Source organism: Astatotilapia calliptera, chromosome 16 (assembly GCF_900246225.1).
Source record: "Astatotilapia calliptera chromosome 16, fAstCal1.2, whole genome shotgun sequence".
Lineage (NCBI taxonomy): Eukaryota > Metazoa > Chordata > Actinopteri > Cichliformes > Cichlidae > Astatotilapia > Astatotilapia calliptera.
Genome location: NC_039317.1, coordinates 26,379,380 through 26,397,817, shown reverse-complemented (window position 1 = coordinate 26,397,817; position 18,438 = coordinate 26,379,380). Strand labels below are relative to the sequence as shown.

The window sequence follows — 18,438 nt, the reverse complement described above, 5'->3', positions numbered from 1 at the left end:
TGAACTCCGGTTTGTCTCCTATTCCAAAATGTATGGTGCCGTTGGTGCGGCTGTTCATGCAGGCAGCTGCAAAGCGAATGACCTCAGATGTGAACTTTTCCATTTTAGTTTCTTCTGTTGTCCTGGTGAAAGCTTTGTACTCATGGCAGGGTTCAATCAAATCTGAGGCACCTGATTCTGTAACATCAAGAATCCTGCTCTCAATATATCTTAATGTATCGTGGTATTTATCAAATGGATACGGCTTGCACAGTTTTCCAGGCTGGTTTCTAGAGCCTAATGGCTCTTCTTTTTTAAATTGCACAACTTCATCTCTGGCATGAATGAGAAGCTTAGCTGGTCCTAAAGTGACACCAGTTGCAGTCAAGTCTGTTGGATTTAAAAGAAGAAGACTATGCCCATTGATGTCTTGATTAAACAATATTTCAGCAACTTTGTCATCCACACCATCCAACTCGAGAGCCCATTGTCTCACTTGATGTTTGCTCCAATTCTTGATGTCAGGGGACAGATTCTCCTCTTGAGTCTAAAATAAAGTTTTTTTTCTTAGTTTAAGTCACTACATAAATAAGTGTGCAGTCACTATAAAGTTTAGCTGATTGTATAATCTGATCTTTACTCCAATCTTGTATGTCTGATGAAAGATCATCCTCATGGCAGTGAAATATAAAGTCCAGTTAACATTCCTAATTTCTAAATTAATTGTTACACAGTTCAATATTTACTGAATATATCTAGTGAAAAACATCAACCCTATGTTTTAATTTATAAAAGCTAATTTCTTAACATTTGTTTTATTAAAGTTGGCAGTTTAATGAAAGCATTTTCCAATTTTTACTTACCTTCATTTCACCTTGATCTGCCATGACAGTACTGCTTCCTTTTTCACAAATGTAGGTTAGTGATGCTACAAAATAATTTAAAGAGAATATTTAGCAATAGAGGAATGGGGGTCGTGGAACGAGGCGAACAGAGAACCGGTCCAACAGAATGTAAAGGTAAGCAACACCTGTTATATCAAAGTGTACATATTGGACAAAGTCTAAATTATCTGTTCGTTAAGTTAAACGATACTCATGCGAAATGCTTCCAGTGTCTGGGCACTAGAGAAAGAGACTTTTGCTAAGAACTACAGGTTGATGTCTGCTGGCCATGAAGTGTAAAACTCACTGTGACTGTTTAAATTAAAAGGACTTTAAGAGTCCTATATGTTGTCCCACAGGCGAGTGAATTATTTTATGTTGTTTAATAGCAGCTGGGTTGAGAAAAAGAAGCTGGTTAGATTGGCATAGTAGATCTCCGCAGCTGTGTGTGTGTGTGGAGTAGAATGTGACAGGCACCATGTCACATTCTAGGAGAGGAGGCGGCAATGGGCTGTGAAGGCGAGAGAGGAAGTGGAGATGGGTGGAAGACAGTCACTAAACAAATGGAGAAGTTAGGAGAGGCAGTCTGTGTGACTGCATGGGGAAAAGTGCCTAAAACAGAGGGTGAAGAGGCAAAAAGGGGAAGTAAAAGAAATGCTGAAAATGTTAAAATTCTGTATCTATATAAGAAATATATTCAGAGCTCTGAAAGATGTCTGAAGGCTTGTGTGGTTGTTTTTATCCGTCTGGTCCCCCTCACATTATCTTGCGACCACTACATGCTAAAAAATATTTTGAATAAAATTTGTATAATATGACTGTGTTTTAAAAGAAAATCCCTGACAGGCTGAATGTTTCTATAGTAAAATTAGGAAATTTATCACTCTATGAAACAATTTAAAAATGCCGCAGAGCTTAGATGTTGATAGTGTTCAGGCCTGCACTACATTAGAGACAGACCTGATTGGAAATCACTGCATGACCTCACAAACACTTCTGAAAAGTGTTGGCAGGTGATACAGCTCTTTGTTGCATTCACACATGCTACCATACAAGGAACAAACAAAAGCAGGATACAGAAACACTGCTTCCTTACTGAAAACTAATCTGTGGTATTACTACTTATCCTCCGGGCTAAAGAGGATGTCAGATCTCATCGAGACAGCAGCCTCAATAGCTTTTTTTTTATTTTTTTAAGCCCTTATAGTCCCACATGTGGGGAATTTTGTAGTCCTCTGCATTTAACCCATTCACTCAGTGAAGCAGTGGGCAGCTACCAATCCAGTGCCTGGTGAGCAGTGTGAAGTGACGGTACGTTGCTCAAGGATACCTCAGGGTGGCCGTTCAGTGGATTCGAACCCCCAACTTTCGGATCATGGGGTGAACACTCTACCTACTGAGCTATTGCTGTCTTGATTACATTGAGACAGCAGCCTTGATAATACGTTTAATAACACAGGATTATACATTAATATGCATTGTATAGGTAAGTTCTACACGTGAGAAGGCCCCATTGATGCTGAACCTGTGTACAGGTTTAGGAGCACTGCTGCTGGTGAAGGCAGAGGAAACGGAGGTTCACTGAACTGATCTCAAAATGAGGAGTAATGATGAGTTTTAAAGAAAAGTTTAATTTTCAAGTGCAGCTGGTTTATTGGCAAAAGGCGCTGCTCTTTGGTTCAGGTGCACTACATGGCATTATGTGCATTACATGGTAACATGTTGTAAGTCAGCTGTATGTTGTAGTATGCATTGTTTTTGATTATTTTATTGCAATACAATAATCAATTTTGGAGTCAGATTTGTAACATAATTTAGTATCAGTTAAATAAAAATCTGAATTTATTGCTCTATGCTCAGAGCAATTATTACAACTACAATAACAGTAGTTTTGCTACTAAGCTCAAGTGTTTTTAACATGACCTTCTCTGTTTTCTCTGTATGGAAGAGGATTAGGGCTACTAGAATTTACAAAATTTACAAAAATAAATAAATAAATCCAAATTAACCCTATATTTTTCCCCCAGTGGCTCTAACCCTCTTGTACTTTTGAGTAATAAAAGTGATTTCAGTAGTGTCCTCTATGATGACAGCTAGGGTTAGAATAAAAACAGGAAGTTGCATCAGCATTTAATGTCTTTTCCACAAATCCAGAAGACTTAAGGCAACAGAACAGTATATAATTCAATAACTGCCGACCGACTTTTTTTCTTTTTAGATGTGATACAATTGGTATCAGTGGAGACAGGAAGGTATATTATGTCATGTAATGCAGCGGTCCCCAACCTTTTTTGCGCCACGGACCGGTTTATGCCCGACAATATTTTCATGGACCGGCCTTTAAGGTGTCGCGGATAAATACAACCAAGTAAAACTAGTACCGGTACCGAAAAAAATAAGATTTATTCATAACACACGTGAAAAGACCCAGGAAAACCGAGTTAACGATAAAAACGATGACAAAATAACGCTAAAACCCCTGAAAACTATATATTTCAGACCTGAGCCTCAACTCTCGCGGCCCGGTACCAAACGACTCACGGACCGGTACCGGTCCGAGGCTCGGGGGTTGGGGACCGCTGACGTAATGTAGCGTAATGTAAGTAACCTTAGTGTCAGGACAACAAAAACCATAAAGGAGCTGGGACAACTGGTTGCATCCTTACTACGTATTTACTGTTTTCCATTGATTTTTATAACAATAAACGCTCAAAACAAATACTGACGAACACTCACATTTCATCCAGTCCGCTCTTCAGTCCTCTCGGTTTAAAGCTGAGCTCCTCTATCAGTTTAATGTGGCGGTTTTGGAGAGGAGTAAACGAAAGAAGCTCTTGCTGCTTTTTTCTATCAATGACTGCAGAAAAGATGAACCACCTGGCAGCACTTGTTCCGACTGTACAAAAATGGAGTCAAACAAATTTCCCGCCTGAAGGAGTGTCACACTTTTGGAGAGGGATTTGAGCTGACGTGTCAGTGTAACACTGAAACCCGCAAAAAAGACACCGCCCACTTATAATTTCATTGGTTAAAACAGAGGTTCCCAAAGTGTGGGGTGAGCGCAGAGCCAATGCAGGGGGGCACGCTATACATTAAAAGAAAGAAAAAGGAATGCTTGGACACTGCTCGTATAATGGACACGTTTTTGACGGGGCTCCTACACAAACGCAAAGCAGAAGATGAAGCATTGCCAAATGTGTTTCCAAACCAACTTCCTTCCAAGTCAAAGATTAGAAAATATGATGAAGCAAATCAAAGGGGTTATCAAACCCCATGCACACACACATTGTATGTGTGCATGTACATATATATACTTACATATCTTATATACAAACAAGTGCATATAAGATTCTGCCTGTATATGGATGTCTTACGTTTTTTTTCATCTTATTTGAATTCTTTTTATTTGATTATATTATCCCTCTGTTCAGCACTTTGACAGACACTTGATGTCTTTTAAATGTGCTATATAAATAAAGCTGACTTGATTTGATTTGCTTAAAAATAAGACCAATTGTATTGCAACTGCATTTTTATATTCTTTCACTGTAGAGAAAACCAAGCACAGAAAGATGATCTATTCCTGACAATCTATTCCCTGAAACACTAACCTCCCTCAAGACCTACTCACAGTGTGCACTTTGCTTTTCTAAAAGTTGAAAGACAAGGAGTATCTCTCAATCAGGGAATCGAACCATGGTCTTGTGCATGAGAGACAGAGACACTCAATACTATAATAGTGGGAAAAAAGAGAGTGCAGTAAACATGTTAACCACGAGACAAAGTGAAACACTTTCTCTGTTTCATCTTTTGGATACTTCCAGATTTACATACAAGCTTCTGTGTGACTGGGAATACTGCCACAATGTGGCCAGAGGGGGTGTTACATATGTACTGAAAAGAATTACCATTGGTAACTGCAAAAATCAGAAGGAAAGTAGGATCTTACTGAGCCCTGTAAGGGACATTGGAGAAAAAAAATGAAAATGAACTGTTGCGAGATCTCACAAAGTTTTCCAAGATCTCCACCACACACCTTTTCTACTTTCAGTGATTTTATTCTTCTCTTCTTCCCCCAACTGAACTCTTTGGATCAGAGAGTCCACATCTAAGAACCACAACTTTCCAGACTCCTGGAGTTTGGATCATTGTGCACAGTTGTGTAGTTAACAAGCATGTAGGATATTAAAAAAGTTTCTCTGTGTTTGTGTAAGTCTACTTTGATATTGTTAGGTGCACCATTTTGAGTTTTTAATCGTTAAAATAACAGCATGACAGCATTTTCATGGAGCAAGGTCATTTTGTCCAGAAGCTTGAACTCAAAATATACAATACTGATGAAATGAATTAAGTTACTTATAGAGCTGATTAGATGATGCACAGAGAAGGTGGACATCACAGTGAGGTGGGGTTTAAATTTTATACCTGGATCTTGAGCTGGTCCGCAATTATTACTGTTTATTTTTAAACTCTTCTTTAGTTTTTGTTTTAAATTCGATTTTATTTCCTTTCAGTCTTTTATTAGTTTTGTTACCTTTGTTACAGTGTGGGCATTTGTCAAGATTTAAGACATTTATGTATGACATATGACAGTGCCTCTCCACTTACAGTTTAACTTTAAGGACCTGTAAGTAGTGACATCTTGGCCTGGTGATTTTGCTTTGCTTGTAATTACTGTTGACTCTCCTTTCCCCCCAGTGCAGGTTTAATATCTTAAAAGCAGCCAAATAATTACTCTCAAACACAGCACAGTTATTCACAGCAAGTCAAAATCGAATCTTTAAAAGCAGCATGTTCCACTTCACCCAGAAAATAGAGAGCCTCAGAGCATCCCAACGCGGCACGACCCAGCAGGAGAACAAAGAGAGCCGAGGCAGCGGGAGATCACACTTCTCATTAAAACAGCATCATACAGTTTTGTTTGTTCATCGTTTCATTTTGTCTGCATGATGATGTGTTCCATTTATTTTGCTTTATTATCATCAGAGTCATTCAGTTGCATTTACAGCATTGCATTTGACATATTAAAGAATGGTACAGCGCTTGTTAATACTAATTGCAACATAAAGCAAGAATCAGTAACTAAACAAATATGTAAAAAATAACTAGAGAACATTAAAGCTCAAAATCAACAGTAAGCGAAGAGCTGACAAGCATTTTCACTTTAATGGAAATCTTATTAAACATCACATTATTAGTAGTATTAATATTATTATTATTACAGTGTCTAGTAAAACGTATTTACAATCTGTACAACTCCACTGAGGCACGTCCCGGAGATCATTTTAACACAACGTGGTAACCATCAGTGTTTTCATCTGTTAACACACAAAAATTCAGTTAAAGATCATTCAAAATAAAATAAAAAAACATCCTGATGAAAGCTTGAAGCTTAATATCAATAAATTGTTTCTGCTCTTCAAAAGAACTGGTGTGCTCTGTGACTCTAAATAAAAACAATGCAAAAGCACTGAAAATAAAACAGCTGCAAACGCTGAAACTAAAGAATTTGATTTATTCATTTTGAATTTGATGGCAGCTTTAAGAAGCTGTTTCCCACTAAACCGCTTCATCTGTTCTTTGGAAGTAAGGAAACATGCTTGCTGCAGGAAACCAGCTGCTCAGCAGCATCCTTTGGTTTCTGGACTGCGTCAGGCCAGTTTAGCGCCTGGACTCTTACTATGAAGCCATGCTGCAGGAATACAGCCACAGCCATGGTTTGGGATCATCTCACTGAAATAAACAAGACTTTCCCAGTAAAACAACATCTAGATGGCAGCAGACAACTCCAAAACATATAGATGCCATCCTGCAGGGATGTTCCTGTTCACTGTGTCTGAAGGCCTGAGCTCCACCAACATTCACTGTTTCAGCTTTTTCCTTGATATTATTTAGCAGATGAAGAAATCCTATGTTTGCGTGTTATATTGAGAAAAGTTCTGTTCATGCTGTTTACCTACAGATTACTGAACTCATTTTCAGCTCTGGGATTATAACTTTAATAATTACAACTTTTCAGCCTTTAGCTGCCCCTGAACCAATTTCTTTTTTTTCCTCTCCAAAATGCTGAACAACAAAGGCCTCGGAGCAAAACAGGCAGCCATCCAGATGAAGTCCTCTACAGGGAAGGTCTTGTGTATTACACCGTGGCTATGCCAAGACTTACACTGCATGAATTCCACAAAAAGGTTCAGGGGATAAAGTGGTTTTCAGTCTTGTGTACAGAGATCTTTCCAGCTTCTCTGAATCTTTTGATGATGTTATGTAGAGCAAAAAATCCCCAAACTGTTGGTAGCATTTCTACACTGTGGAATATTTTTCTTACATTGTTCAATGCAATGAGTTGTTTTTTGGTTTTTCTTTTTGACCCTGCTCTATTTATTTAAAATGTTTTTGTTGCATTAAATGTAAAGTGACCACTGATTTTTTTTTTGGTTGAGTTCTTCGTTTCAGCATTTGATTTGCTGCATTTGTTGCAGAATGACATTAATTAAGTGCTTGGACTGTTTGGAAATGAGTGCTTTTCTTTCCCTTTTCCACAGCTTCTTAACGTTCCCTGAAACAGGGCTCTACGGATAAAGGTCAGTTACCTCGTATGGTGCTGATGATGAAACTGGTTTCTTCCCTGAGGTTCTGCACCATCTGAAATGAAGAACACCACACACTTTGGTCTTGAAACAGCTGAAACATGTATAAAGTGCACTTCATGGACTTGGAAGGAATCTGGAGCTCATGGTGGAACTTTTATTGATGATCACTAACGGAAAACTGAGACTTCCTGTTCTGTCTGTCATGGGTTTGGAAGGCAGATATATTTTTATGGGGCTAATAAAAAAAACGAAATTGTCATTAGACAATAGCATCCTGTTTTAAAACTGGATTAGAGCAAAGCAGGAGCTCTCTCTTCCTCTTCTCAATGATTTTTTTACCTGCATCTAATCAAACTCAACTCAAAGATGACTGTGTTAGTGTTAGTAGAAGTTAATAGAAGTTAACTACAGATGGAAGTCAGGAAGCTTCCGATACCTGAACGTTACCCCTTGCCTACAGAATCTACATACTCATTTGCAGATATGCACTCATATTAATCAGTGCTGGACAGATACCTCATCTGAGACTAAGATGTGGATCCCGGTGGTTTTCTGTCTGTAGATTTGTGTGATCTGTTGGGAAGTGATGTTGTACAGTGTAGCAATCTTTTCAGACAGGTCCAGCAGTGTCAGCTCTTCCAGGTACAGAGCGTGGTAGACTGCAGAGGCAAGACAGACATACAATGATCACATCAGGTCAGAAGTGTTACTCTCTGCCAGTTTCTGTGATGATTCCCTGATATTTTAGGATTTTGTCTCTGCCCGGTTTCATCTGCAAACATTTATTTTTGGACTAGTAGAACAGAGTGCATGACTCAATGTTCAAAATAACCCTTTTTTATCTTATACTGAGCCTCGGTGCAGCTCCTCAGTTGATGGACTGTCTGAAACAAGCATCTTTAGCTCCTCCTCTGTTCCTTCCTTTTATTTTCTCCTGATTGGCTGTGCCTTACAAACACAATATTTAAGAAAGAGTATGGCACATCCATGTGTATTATTAATTGGACTCAGTCTTTTTCATGAGTTTTATTTTGTTTGTATTTTAAGGACTGACTCTAACATCGGCTACAGGTCTTCTTCAGGTCCTCTGACTTGTTTGGTCCAGCTCCGGCTGCCATCTATCTTAGTTTTGAATATTTCATTTAGGGCTTAATAAACCTGCAGTTGTGTTTGGTGTGTAGGAATTGCTTGTTTAAAACCATTCAGTCACACTTCAGGCTGCTGAGGTCCCGAACAAACAGACTCAAGGACAGCTTTTACAACAGGGCAATAGCCCTGATCAATGTAAATAGCTGACCTGACTGGATACCTCCCTGGACTTTTTAGGGGGAGGTAACAATGTTTAAAACGATAACAATAATATTTATATTTATAACAAGGTGCAATAATAATTAATGTGCAATAATAACAGTGTGCAATACACATACACTTATTCTTCTTTTTTATACTAAGTTAATATACTGTGTTGTGTTGTTTGTTACGTTGTGATGTGTCATATCGTGTCGTGTTGTGTTATATGTAGTGCCGACGTAGGACAGTTTTTCCAATTTCATTGTACTACTGTACTATGTATGACTGTGCAATGACAATAAAGAGTTATCTTATCTTATCTTATCTTATCTTATCTTACAGACAGAGGACTGAAAGGACAAAATATGAGCATTCAGACCGAATTCTTGTTGCACACTTACTTTCTCCACAGCCTGGTTTGATGGGAGGTTGATTTCTGGCCTGCTGCTGACACACATAGATGGTAAGACGGGGCTGTACACACCTGAAAATGTGAGCAAAAGCTTGAATTGAATGCATTTCAAGGACCTGCAGCACTAAAGCTTAAGATGCAGTCTGCTCAAGAGGCCGATATCATAAATTTACTGTAATGGAGAAACAATGGATCATATCAGTGTCCAAATCCATCTTTGTATATAATTTATGGTTGAGAGAAGAGACTAGACTAGACTTTAGGAACATCCCAAAGGACTAGAATTGTGTGGACTTCCATATGACCTGACTTGTGTTAAAAGTCAAAGGAGTCGCCCCCTTCTGGTTATTAGAATGAATAATAATAATAATAATAATAATAATGGATTGGATTTATATAGCGCTTTTCAAGGCACCCAAAGCACTTTACAATACCACTATTCATTCACTCTCACATTCATACACTGGTGGAGGCAGCTCCAGTTGTAGCCACAGCTGCCCTGGGGCAGACTGACAGAAGCGAGGCTGCCATATCGCGCCATCAGCCCCTCTGGCCAACACCAGTAGGCAAGTAGGGCTAAGTGTCTTGCCCAAAGACACAACGACCAGGACAGAGAGTCCAGGGATCGAACCGGCGACCTTCTGGTTACAGATGCGATTCCCAACCCCCTGAGCCACAGTCGCCATAAATGCAGGGTTGAGGCACTTCAGCTGGCCTCACATCCAGAAACAGGAGCCATGCCTATTTTGTATATTCCATGATCTTGTGTCTGTAGATGCACCAACCAGTAAATCATGCAAATGGCTCTGGGTGTGGCTGGGCAGTGTAATTTAATGGCTCACCTTCCCTTCATCGTGTTAAAGAGGCGGATGCCGTCTGCTGGACCACAGATCTGGATCAGATCCTCTCTGGTCATCCTCAGGAGATCAGCACCTGCAACAACAGCAGAAATCTGGTTCTGCTTGCTGCCCTGATCTACAGCAGATCTGATCTGACGCTGCGATAGACGAACACATCAACACTAATCAGTTCTTCCTCAGTTTGTCTTTCCTGCACTGCATGCCTGCGCTTTCTGACAAAAGTTCCAAGACTAAAGTGTGTGGTGTGTTTTTCACACGCGGTACCTGAGAAGCTGGTGAAGAGCCTTGAGAAAGGCGAGAACCTGTGACGGTGCAGCCACTGCTGAGTGTCCTGCGGCGAGGACGACGGCAGAAGGTGCTACATGTCAAAAAGAAGAAGAGCCCTTGAAATGAGTATAGCTGCACAGCATCCACTGTCTCCAAATAATGGCCTAAAAGGAATAAGAGAGCAACATTAACACTTTCACACTGCACCGGTCTCTGTTACTTACATCAGAGCAGCCGGGCATGAACAGCTCCCCCTGCTGGTTTGGAGAACAGTTGCTAGAGAAACGCAAACATGAGGAGGAAAGAACACATTGGGATGATTGGTTGAGTATTTTCTTCTAACTGCCCTGAGACACATCTGTCTGCTCTTTATATGCTGTTAAAAATTCTCTGTTTTGCATCTGCTAATAGCTGCAGAAGTTAGTGCTTGTGAAAGTACTCTCATAGAGTGTAAAGCACAATCACACCAGAGAAACATTTTCAAATTTTCAACCCGTAATTGAAACAAAACACAGTTCCCCTGCAGACCTTGACTGAAGAGATGCGTTTTATGTCGGTGGAAACCACCAAACAAGTATTAAAGTGTGGTGTGAATGCTTACTCACCCCTCAGTGAAAGTGCAGGAGGTTGGTGAGCTGTGGTAAATTGGTGATGGCGTGCTGCTGGTGCTGTGGCTGGTTAGATTTAAGGCATCGGGCCACGGCGAGCACTGCACACAGAGAAGAAGAGAGAAAGAGAAGAAGATGTGCAATGAAGTGGAAAGCTTTTCACAAAGATTAAAGGGTTCAAAATCACATTCAAAGTGCAGCGAGTGATCACAGATGTGTGTAAACCTATGGTCTACATAGTAACAACTTTAGGTAGTTCATCTCCTTTAGCTCACTAGTTTTGTTTCATTCCATTAATGTGAGATTTAGAGGCGGTAGAGGAGGCAGTGCCATTCACCAATATTTCAGTTATTTTAAATGACAGGTGTAAAGACTCTACAATAACAGAGAGCTCTAACCTCACATGGCCTCAGCTGAACATCATGCAAACTTTGTACCAGACACGCGCCAGGATAAAGTCTGTTAATGTCTCATCGGGCTGACATTTGTGTCGTAATATACAGCTTCACAGGTTGTCTAGTACAGAGCTCTGAAGAAAACTTTATTCTGAAAAGATCCGGGCAACTTTAATCGACTTTAGCAAACTCCAGAGCTGAAAGACAAAGCTACAGCAAACCTGCAGTTCCTCTAATGTCCACTAGAGGGTCCAGCAGTGAGTCAGTTTTAATGGTCTCCCATATTAAAGGAATTTTAGCCTGACACAAAAACTGTTTTGGTCTCTATAATTCATTTATCCCCTGATAATATCTGTATATGTTTGTAACAAAATCGGCTTTTAATTTGATATATACTTAAAGCTTGTATTATTATGGGCGTGGCCTCTTTGACTGACAGGAGGATGGTGGCTGTAGCTGCTAGCTGTCTGCTAGGCTTCACCGCAGATAGAGGCGCTGCTGGAGCCTTTGGAAGCATTTTTAATGCGATTATTTGACCAATAATGTGGCTGCTGTGTGGTTAACTGTACTAACAGACCGTCCAAGAAGTCTGAACTCCTGATTAGGTGAAATTGTAGGATTTTATTTAACCAATTTAGCACTAGTTAACAAGTATCTATGTCACACTTAGCAAACACTTTTCATTTTCTTCCTATAAAGACTTCCTGTGCTATAAATGGTTTGTAATGGTAAGTATTGCTACAGTGTCATGTGTGATTTTTGTAATGAACATGACCAGTACAATGGTTCCTCAGGTTTTCTTTTCCTCCAGGTGAATAACAAACTAGCACTGACAAAGCCTCAGTCACTGACAGCAGCAAAGAAAGAAAACTTTTAAAACAAACAATGCAACAAGCAAAGTGACATATTAACAAACTGTAACGTAATAGTGGTTTACATGGTTTGGTGAGCAAAGAAGCAAAACGAAAAGGAGGGGGGAAATATTCAGATCTGATCAAATTCCAGAAACATCCAAGTAACCCAAGAATTTACAGCTAGGTTCAATAAAGTCAAAGCAGAAGGCAAACAAAGGGTCCTCTCAGGCCTCACCTCTTTCAGCAGGGTAGTGTCATGGGATGGCTGATACTTTTCTCTATCTTGAGGGGTCTTTTTATCAATCTTTTCCCGATCTGTCTTCAGTTTGCGATCAGCTCCTTTTGGCTTAAAAAAAAAAACAGGACGTGTGGTGTAAATCATGAGATTTGAGGATGTTAAAAATCAGAGATGAGCATGAGGTAAGAGTAAATAAAGTATTGTACCTTAAAGACTTTGACCTGGCAGCTGGATGAGTGGACATGCTCGACGTATTCATCGACGTGTTCATTGGTGGTGTAAGTGTCCACCTGGATTCGGAAGGGCACCCCTTTCTCCCCGCCGTGCTTCCGGGGGGTGAACTCGGTGCTGATGCAGTTGACCTGAAAGGACAAGAGAATAGAGAAGAGCTGAAAAATAAATTCAGCTAAAGACCACAACCTCCAAGGAACTGAGACTGGAATTGGATGTGTACCTGGATGAAAACAGAAGCATTCTTCAGGGGATCCCAGAGGAATTCGATGGTGTTGAGGTGCAGAGGGTCTGAACGAGGCTCCAGGATCCCCACTGACAGAGGGATATCTGCAAGTAATGAGCCAGCCACTTATTTCAGCTTTGATTTTAAAGCCCACGTGAAGACATTTGTGTTTTGGTTAACCTGTTAACATCTGAAGCTGAGGAGAGGTTTAACTTTAAAAGTTTAACCTTCTGAAGTCTAAGAACCTAAGATTCAATTCAGTTCATGTAGCGTTTAGTCACAGCAGCAGTCACCTCAAGGTGCTTTTTACCATAAGGTACAGACCGCACAATAATACAGAGAAAATCCCAACAATCATAAGACCCCCTTTGAGAAAGTGCTTGGTGACAGTGGGAAGGGAAAACTCCCTTTTAACAGGAAGAAACCTCCTGGTAGACATCTGCCACGAACTTTTGGGAGACGCGTCAAATGGCTATTGATCATTGGATTACTGTCAATGCATTGGTCCAGCACAGCTCCATAATCATTCATACTTAAGTATGACACTACAGTTCACCACACGCCATTAATAATGGCATCACTTCTGCTGCACACTGTTGTACACGAGGAAACCCACAGCACTATCTTCATCTTTGGTGTTTAGCATATTTAATTTTGTTGTGAGCAAATATTTGTGAGTTTCCAAAATCACTTCTCTCACTGTACTTGGGTATTCATGCCATTACTGGACTTTCTGTGCAGTCAGACACACAAATAGTGACTTTGACCAAGAACCACCACAAATCTGTGAGTATCAGTGATCCATGAGTATGTTGGTATGGTGAGCTCACCTATGTCCAGGATTCGGTCTCCAGGTCTGTTCCACTTCCATCCCTCCAGCTGCTGGTGCTCCATGTACTGCAGTCGACGGTCATGGAAAACCACGCGCACAATACTCTGTGAACAAGCAGGATCAGGCTTCAGACAGGAGTACGGCTGTGAGCTGAGCACAGGGCAGCTCGCACCAAGCTAAACAGCAGGAATGTTGGGCAAAGTGCGAAAAGGTTCCCCTGTTTTATTTATACACGCACTGAAACAGGGCGTGGAGGGAGTACTTGCAGCTCCTTTCTTACCAATTCTTAAGCAGTCAGAGTTAAAACTGTAGTCACAAAAGCCCAATGACCTGCTGTCAGTCAGGCTACATGTAATACCTGAGACATGCAGTAATGCTGGTGACTTTCCTTCTATGTGACAGAGCTCCCACAGTCTCTGCAAAACAAGATCCTCTCAGTGGACCGGTTTATGCTTCATCTCTGAGCATCCATGAGGTCAGGTCATCTGGGGCTAGGGTCTGGTTTTGTTTTAGCGACATGCTAAATTGAGTTTCAGAAGGTACAAGATGGTGGCCAAATTTAATTTGGGCATTTCAAACCTCTGAAAATCCACAAAAATGCGATGGACATTAACTAAACTGAAACCCTTGCAACTGAAAGACAATAACCCTGGAAATTTGTATGCTGTCACAATTCTGTGTTGATGTTAACACATCAATACGTACGTTCAGCTCTATGTACCTTAACCTTAAAGGCATTAGACATTTATAGTTTAATTAACCCTAACCACAACATTTACATGCCAAATGTATGATACAAATTAGTGAAGTCAAGACTGACCTCTTCACTGACCTTTGATAGCATGGATGTGATTTAGTCAACAGGAAAAAAGGAGCAACTTTTACGCCTTCCGTCATTCAACCCCACTTTTGAAGACTTACTTACAGAACCTTTTTCATCCAAATCCTAAAACCTTATGACATGTGGGAGCTCTGATCTCTTTTCAGTCGCCTCACACTGTTGCGTACAGCTTTAGCTACCAGCTAATAGAACCGCATCATGCTTACGCTCATCTGTAAAAAACTGAGCTCGATCAGGTTGGAATTTTAGCAACAGCCACCTTTTAAAATCTGCGTGGACGAGACACAAATCCACAGATGAAATGAGCAGCCTGTAGAGACATGTATCATTGGGCTATTTATGGGGGAGGCTCGTGCATGACTGAGCAGCCGAGCTCAAACAGCTCTGGATGCTCCACGTCATGTGTTTGCACAGACGCCACCTGTCCCATTCCTGCGTCTCTAGGATGCTACGGCGAACATTACGATGTGTCCTGACGACAGAGACGCGTCAAGAGGATGCACTCACACCATAATGAAGTAACTCTTAGGTGAGTGTGTGACTAACTTCTTGTTAAATGAGGAAGTAGAAACTTTGACTGCCATCTGAAACTTGGAGAACCCGAGAGCTGCTAGTTTTGTTTTGTTTTGTTTTTTTATTTGTTTTTCACAAGGCCGAGGGATTTTTCTCATTTCAACTTCAGGAAACAACATTTCAGAAAAATTACAAGCACAACGATCATGTGACTTAGATCCAGGTAAAGCAGACAGAAGCAGAAAAGCTTGGTGAGACATACCAAAGAGAGAAAGTGTGTGTGTGTGTGTGTGTGTGTGTGTGTGTGTGTGTGTGTGTGTGTGTGTGTGTGCTGGAAATGTGAGAGGAAGCTGAGCTGCACGTCTGTAAAGGGCTTATGTGAAGTTTAAAGAGGAGGAGCAGTGAGTTTGGGTGATAGTACCAAGCTCTTCAGGGTCGATGCAGCACCCCCAAAGTGGAAGGGAAGGTCAAGGGACCGGCGACGAACCAGGGAAGTGAACAGACGAGAGGAGAAAGAGGGAGAGGTCACATGAAAGACAAATAAAACAGACAAAAATACACAATACCTTACACCTACCTTCACATATTTGCTGCTTATATCTGTATACTCCACTAGTTTTCTGTTAAGCATACGGATTTCGTAGGACTGACCTACATTTTAAAACATTAAAAACATCCTGATTAAAAATTTTTTTATAAAAGGAAATCAATCAATCAGAAAAGAGGCGTAGATATCAAGACCACACACTGGAAAACGTTTCCGTTTAGTCGTCCTGATCAGACATAATACATTATCACAACAACATGTCAATAACACAGCCAATGAGGGACGCTAAAACTAACTGTCAGTGCTTCTAAAACTAAGCTACAAACCCTGATGGCAATTAACTTTACTAATCAATACATGCCCTCTTTGAATGGCCACAAGCTGCGTGGAACAGCAAGCTCACTTTCATTGTGTTTTTACTGCAAACAAATTACTGTAGAGCAGATAAGCAGGGCAAACTCGTAGAAACACAGAGGAAGATAAAGCACAGATAATAAAAACGTCACTGACAAACACGACAGACGGAAAAAATCAGAAGGTTCCAGAAGGCAGAAAACGAAGAAGAGGACGAAGAGGAGGAAGAGGAGGGGAGAGTGTGAAATGCAAAGAGCAAAAGACATGAGTGAGAGAGGGGTTGATGAGTGAGGTTAGATGATCCAAGTCAGACAAATTAACACTCACGTAGAAGCTCATCTTGCACAAATCAATCAATAAATCTGAATACTTGATTTTTTAAATAAATGAATTCTTCAAATATTAAACATGTCAAATCTTAATCATCAATAACAGAGACTGAGTGTGTGAGTGCAACTATGTAAACAGGATGTTCTGAGATCCAGGTCTAAAGACAGAAGCTATGGAAGCTAAAAAAAGTCCAAAATTCATTTGCAGTCTACATTACTATGAAAGAGAAAAATGTGACCAATTCCCAGTAACTAATATTTAAATTTAAGGAATATTATCATAAGTTTGTCAAATGAGCCAAACTGGAACCAATCATGTTTGAGACGTGAGTCACTGGAAACCTCAATGACCATATTTTGAGAAACCCTCAAAGAGGGAAGTCCAATCCAGAAATAATTAAAGCGTATTACAAACAGAAGAACTAGCAAAGTGAAGATATTTAAACAATTATGACTTTTGGTTTTGCTTCCATAGAACTGGACAAACATCAGAAAACTTCAACCTGATTTCTGTTGCAGAACAAACCAAATTTTTCTCTTAGTGTATTTAAATGAATGGATTGAACTCTGAGCATCTCCCATGCTTCAGCTGGGACTGCGTGTGACAAAATGAGCTTCGGTCTGTACAGTCGTCACGGAGACTAACAGTGTAAGTACCTTGGTTGAGATAAGTGAGCGCTTCCTCCTGCTGCTTCACAGCCGGTGAAGTGGCTGCACACAGAATGTACTGGAACGGGGTTCTTTTGGCACCATTTTCAGCCATGAGCCGAGCTTCTTCGTTCTTTATGAAAGGCGCCAACGCCTCTCTGGAGGAGATCACGAGGAGATGGCCAGCTGTCACATCTGATCTTCAGTCATTTAAGCCCAAAGGTTTGTTGTCATGCAGCACGGTTCAGGTTAAATACATCATTAAAGAAAGAAAAAGGTGGGCTAAACTGGGTATTTTCTTTTTTGTCTATGTTTCTTTGTTTAAAAAATAAACTTAAGTACAAGATAAAATAACTTTTAATTTCAGATCTGGTGTCAGTTGATCAGATTTGTAAGTGCATGACTGTGTCGTGTGTTTTTGTTGCTGTACCGTTAGTGTTCCCTTCTGAATTTCATAAATTGTACACTTTGAAAAACACCACACACATCATGATATCCAAAACTAAAAATCAAACGGAAACTTTTACAAACTGACATGATAAAGTGGAACTAACCTGAAATGTGGATTTTGAGTGCAATTCTTTGAATGAACGAACGCCTGAAATGCATTTTTAAAACTCATTTCATGTCAATAACACATTAAATGTGCTCCTCAATCACTGTGAATCAGCACATTTACCAAAGCCACGCGAGCACCTGTGGAGCTGGTAAATTGCTGCACCTGTGTGTGAAATCCTGACATTTCTGGAGCTTGGCAACATGGCAGTGCTTTACCTAATGTAACTAGCAGAGTGCTGGTGGTAGGACTCAGGCTGGGGATGGCAGAACAGCATATTTTCCAGTGTGGCGGCGTTGTCTTGTATTCCAGGACCACAGAGAAGGCGTGGAGGCAGAGGGCGCGAGCGTTGTGCCTGCTGGCTTCCTCGGATTTCAGCTCAGAGAGGTTTGCAGCCCAGCCTCGCCACACACCCCTTATATGGCTCCAGTGATGTCATCAGGCCTGCTATTAGCATACCTTGGATGACCTTTGAGAGGCGGAGAGCACACCTCCCACTACCAATGTCCACCTCGGGTGATGCATTAATAGCAGCTTCAGTTGATCAGTTGTTGACACTGCCAACAAAACACTCACTGTGGGTGAGGATGTTTAGAGGGGACTTTCAGGAAACAAACACAGGAAAAGCCCTCAAATGAATGTCAGTAAGCATATTTATCATCTCTGATATTTCTAAAAGCCAACACAGCAGCTTAAATGACAATTAAATGATGATATTTAAATTTGAAAAAGGCACATTAATCTTTATTGCAGGTTTAGTTTCAGCAGGTTGAGTAGAAACCCCTGCAGCTCACCCCTCATAGCTCCTCAAGGGAGTGACAGATTAAGAGCAGGTCATCTCAAAGTCTGCCCGGGTTAATGTTTATCCAGAGCCGCTAAGCACACCTCAGCGCTCGGATGCAGGTCCAACCTGCGAGGGAAACAAAGACGACGCCATCCGAGCTTTGATCCACTCTCTGAACGTTACACACGATGAAGTAAGAG

The 18,438-nt window shown here is 40.7% G+C and overlaps 1 protein-coding gene and 1 long non-coding RNA gene across 9 annotated transcripts; both read right to left on the bottom strand.

Annotated features, from left to right (window-relative positions):
• Positions 1 to 469: 469 nt before the first annotated feature.
• On the bottom strand, positions 470 to 3,844 carry LOC113008431 (uncharacterized). The gene is made up of 3 exons (XR_003270018.1): positions 3,600 to 3,844; positions 843 to 907; positions 470 to 526 (listed from the first exon to the last, which is right to left on the bottom strand). It is a non-coding gene; the product is annotated as an uncharacterized LOC113008431 (long non-coding RNA).
• A 1,909-nt stretch (positions 3,845 to 5,753) lies between these two features.
• On the bottom strand, positions 5,754 to 17,922 carry tfcp2l1 (transcription factor CP2-like 1). 8 transcript variants are annotated; one of them, XM_026144832.1, is made up of 17 exons: positions 17,578 to 17,652; positions 17,453 to 17,496; positions 16,908 to 17,098; positions 15,598 to 15,671; positions 15,442 to 15,447; positions 13,665 to 13,770; positions 12,832 to 12,938; positions 12,584 to 12,739; positions 12,375 to 12,485; positions 10,888 to 10,991; positions 10,507 to 10,558; positions 10,280 to 10,373; positions 9,998 to 10,088; positions 9,145 to 9,227; positions 7,970 to 8,112; positions 7,454 to 7,505; positions 5,754 to 6,181 (listed from the first exon to the last, which is right to left on the bottom strand). In XM_026144832.1, the coding sequence occupies exons 1-17, from the start codon at positions 17,638 to 17,640 to the stop codon at positions 6,144 to 6,146; spliced, it is 1,515 nt and encodes a 504-aa protein (XP_026000617.1). In that variant the 5' UTR covers positions 17,641 to 17,652; the 3' UTR covers positions 5,754 to 6,143. The 8 variants fall into 8 exon arrangements, with proteins under 8 accessions (XP_026000617.1, XP_026000612.1, XP_026000620.1 ...); XM_026144827.1 differs by having other exon boundaries at positions 15,442 to 15,671; XM_026144835.1 differs by lacking the exon at positions 7,970 to 8,112.
• Between the last annotated feature and the right edge of the window lie 516 nt (positions 17,923 to 18,438).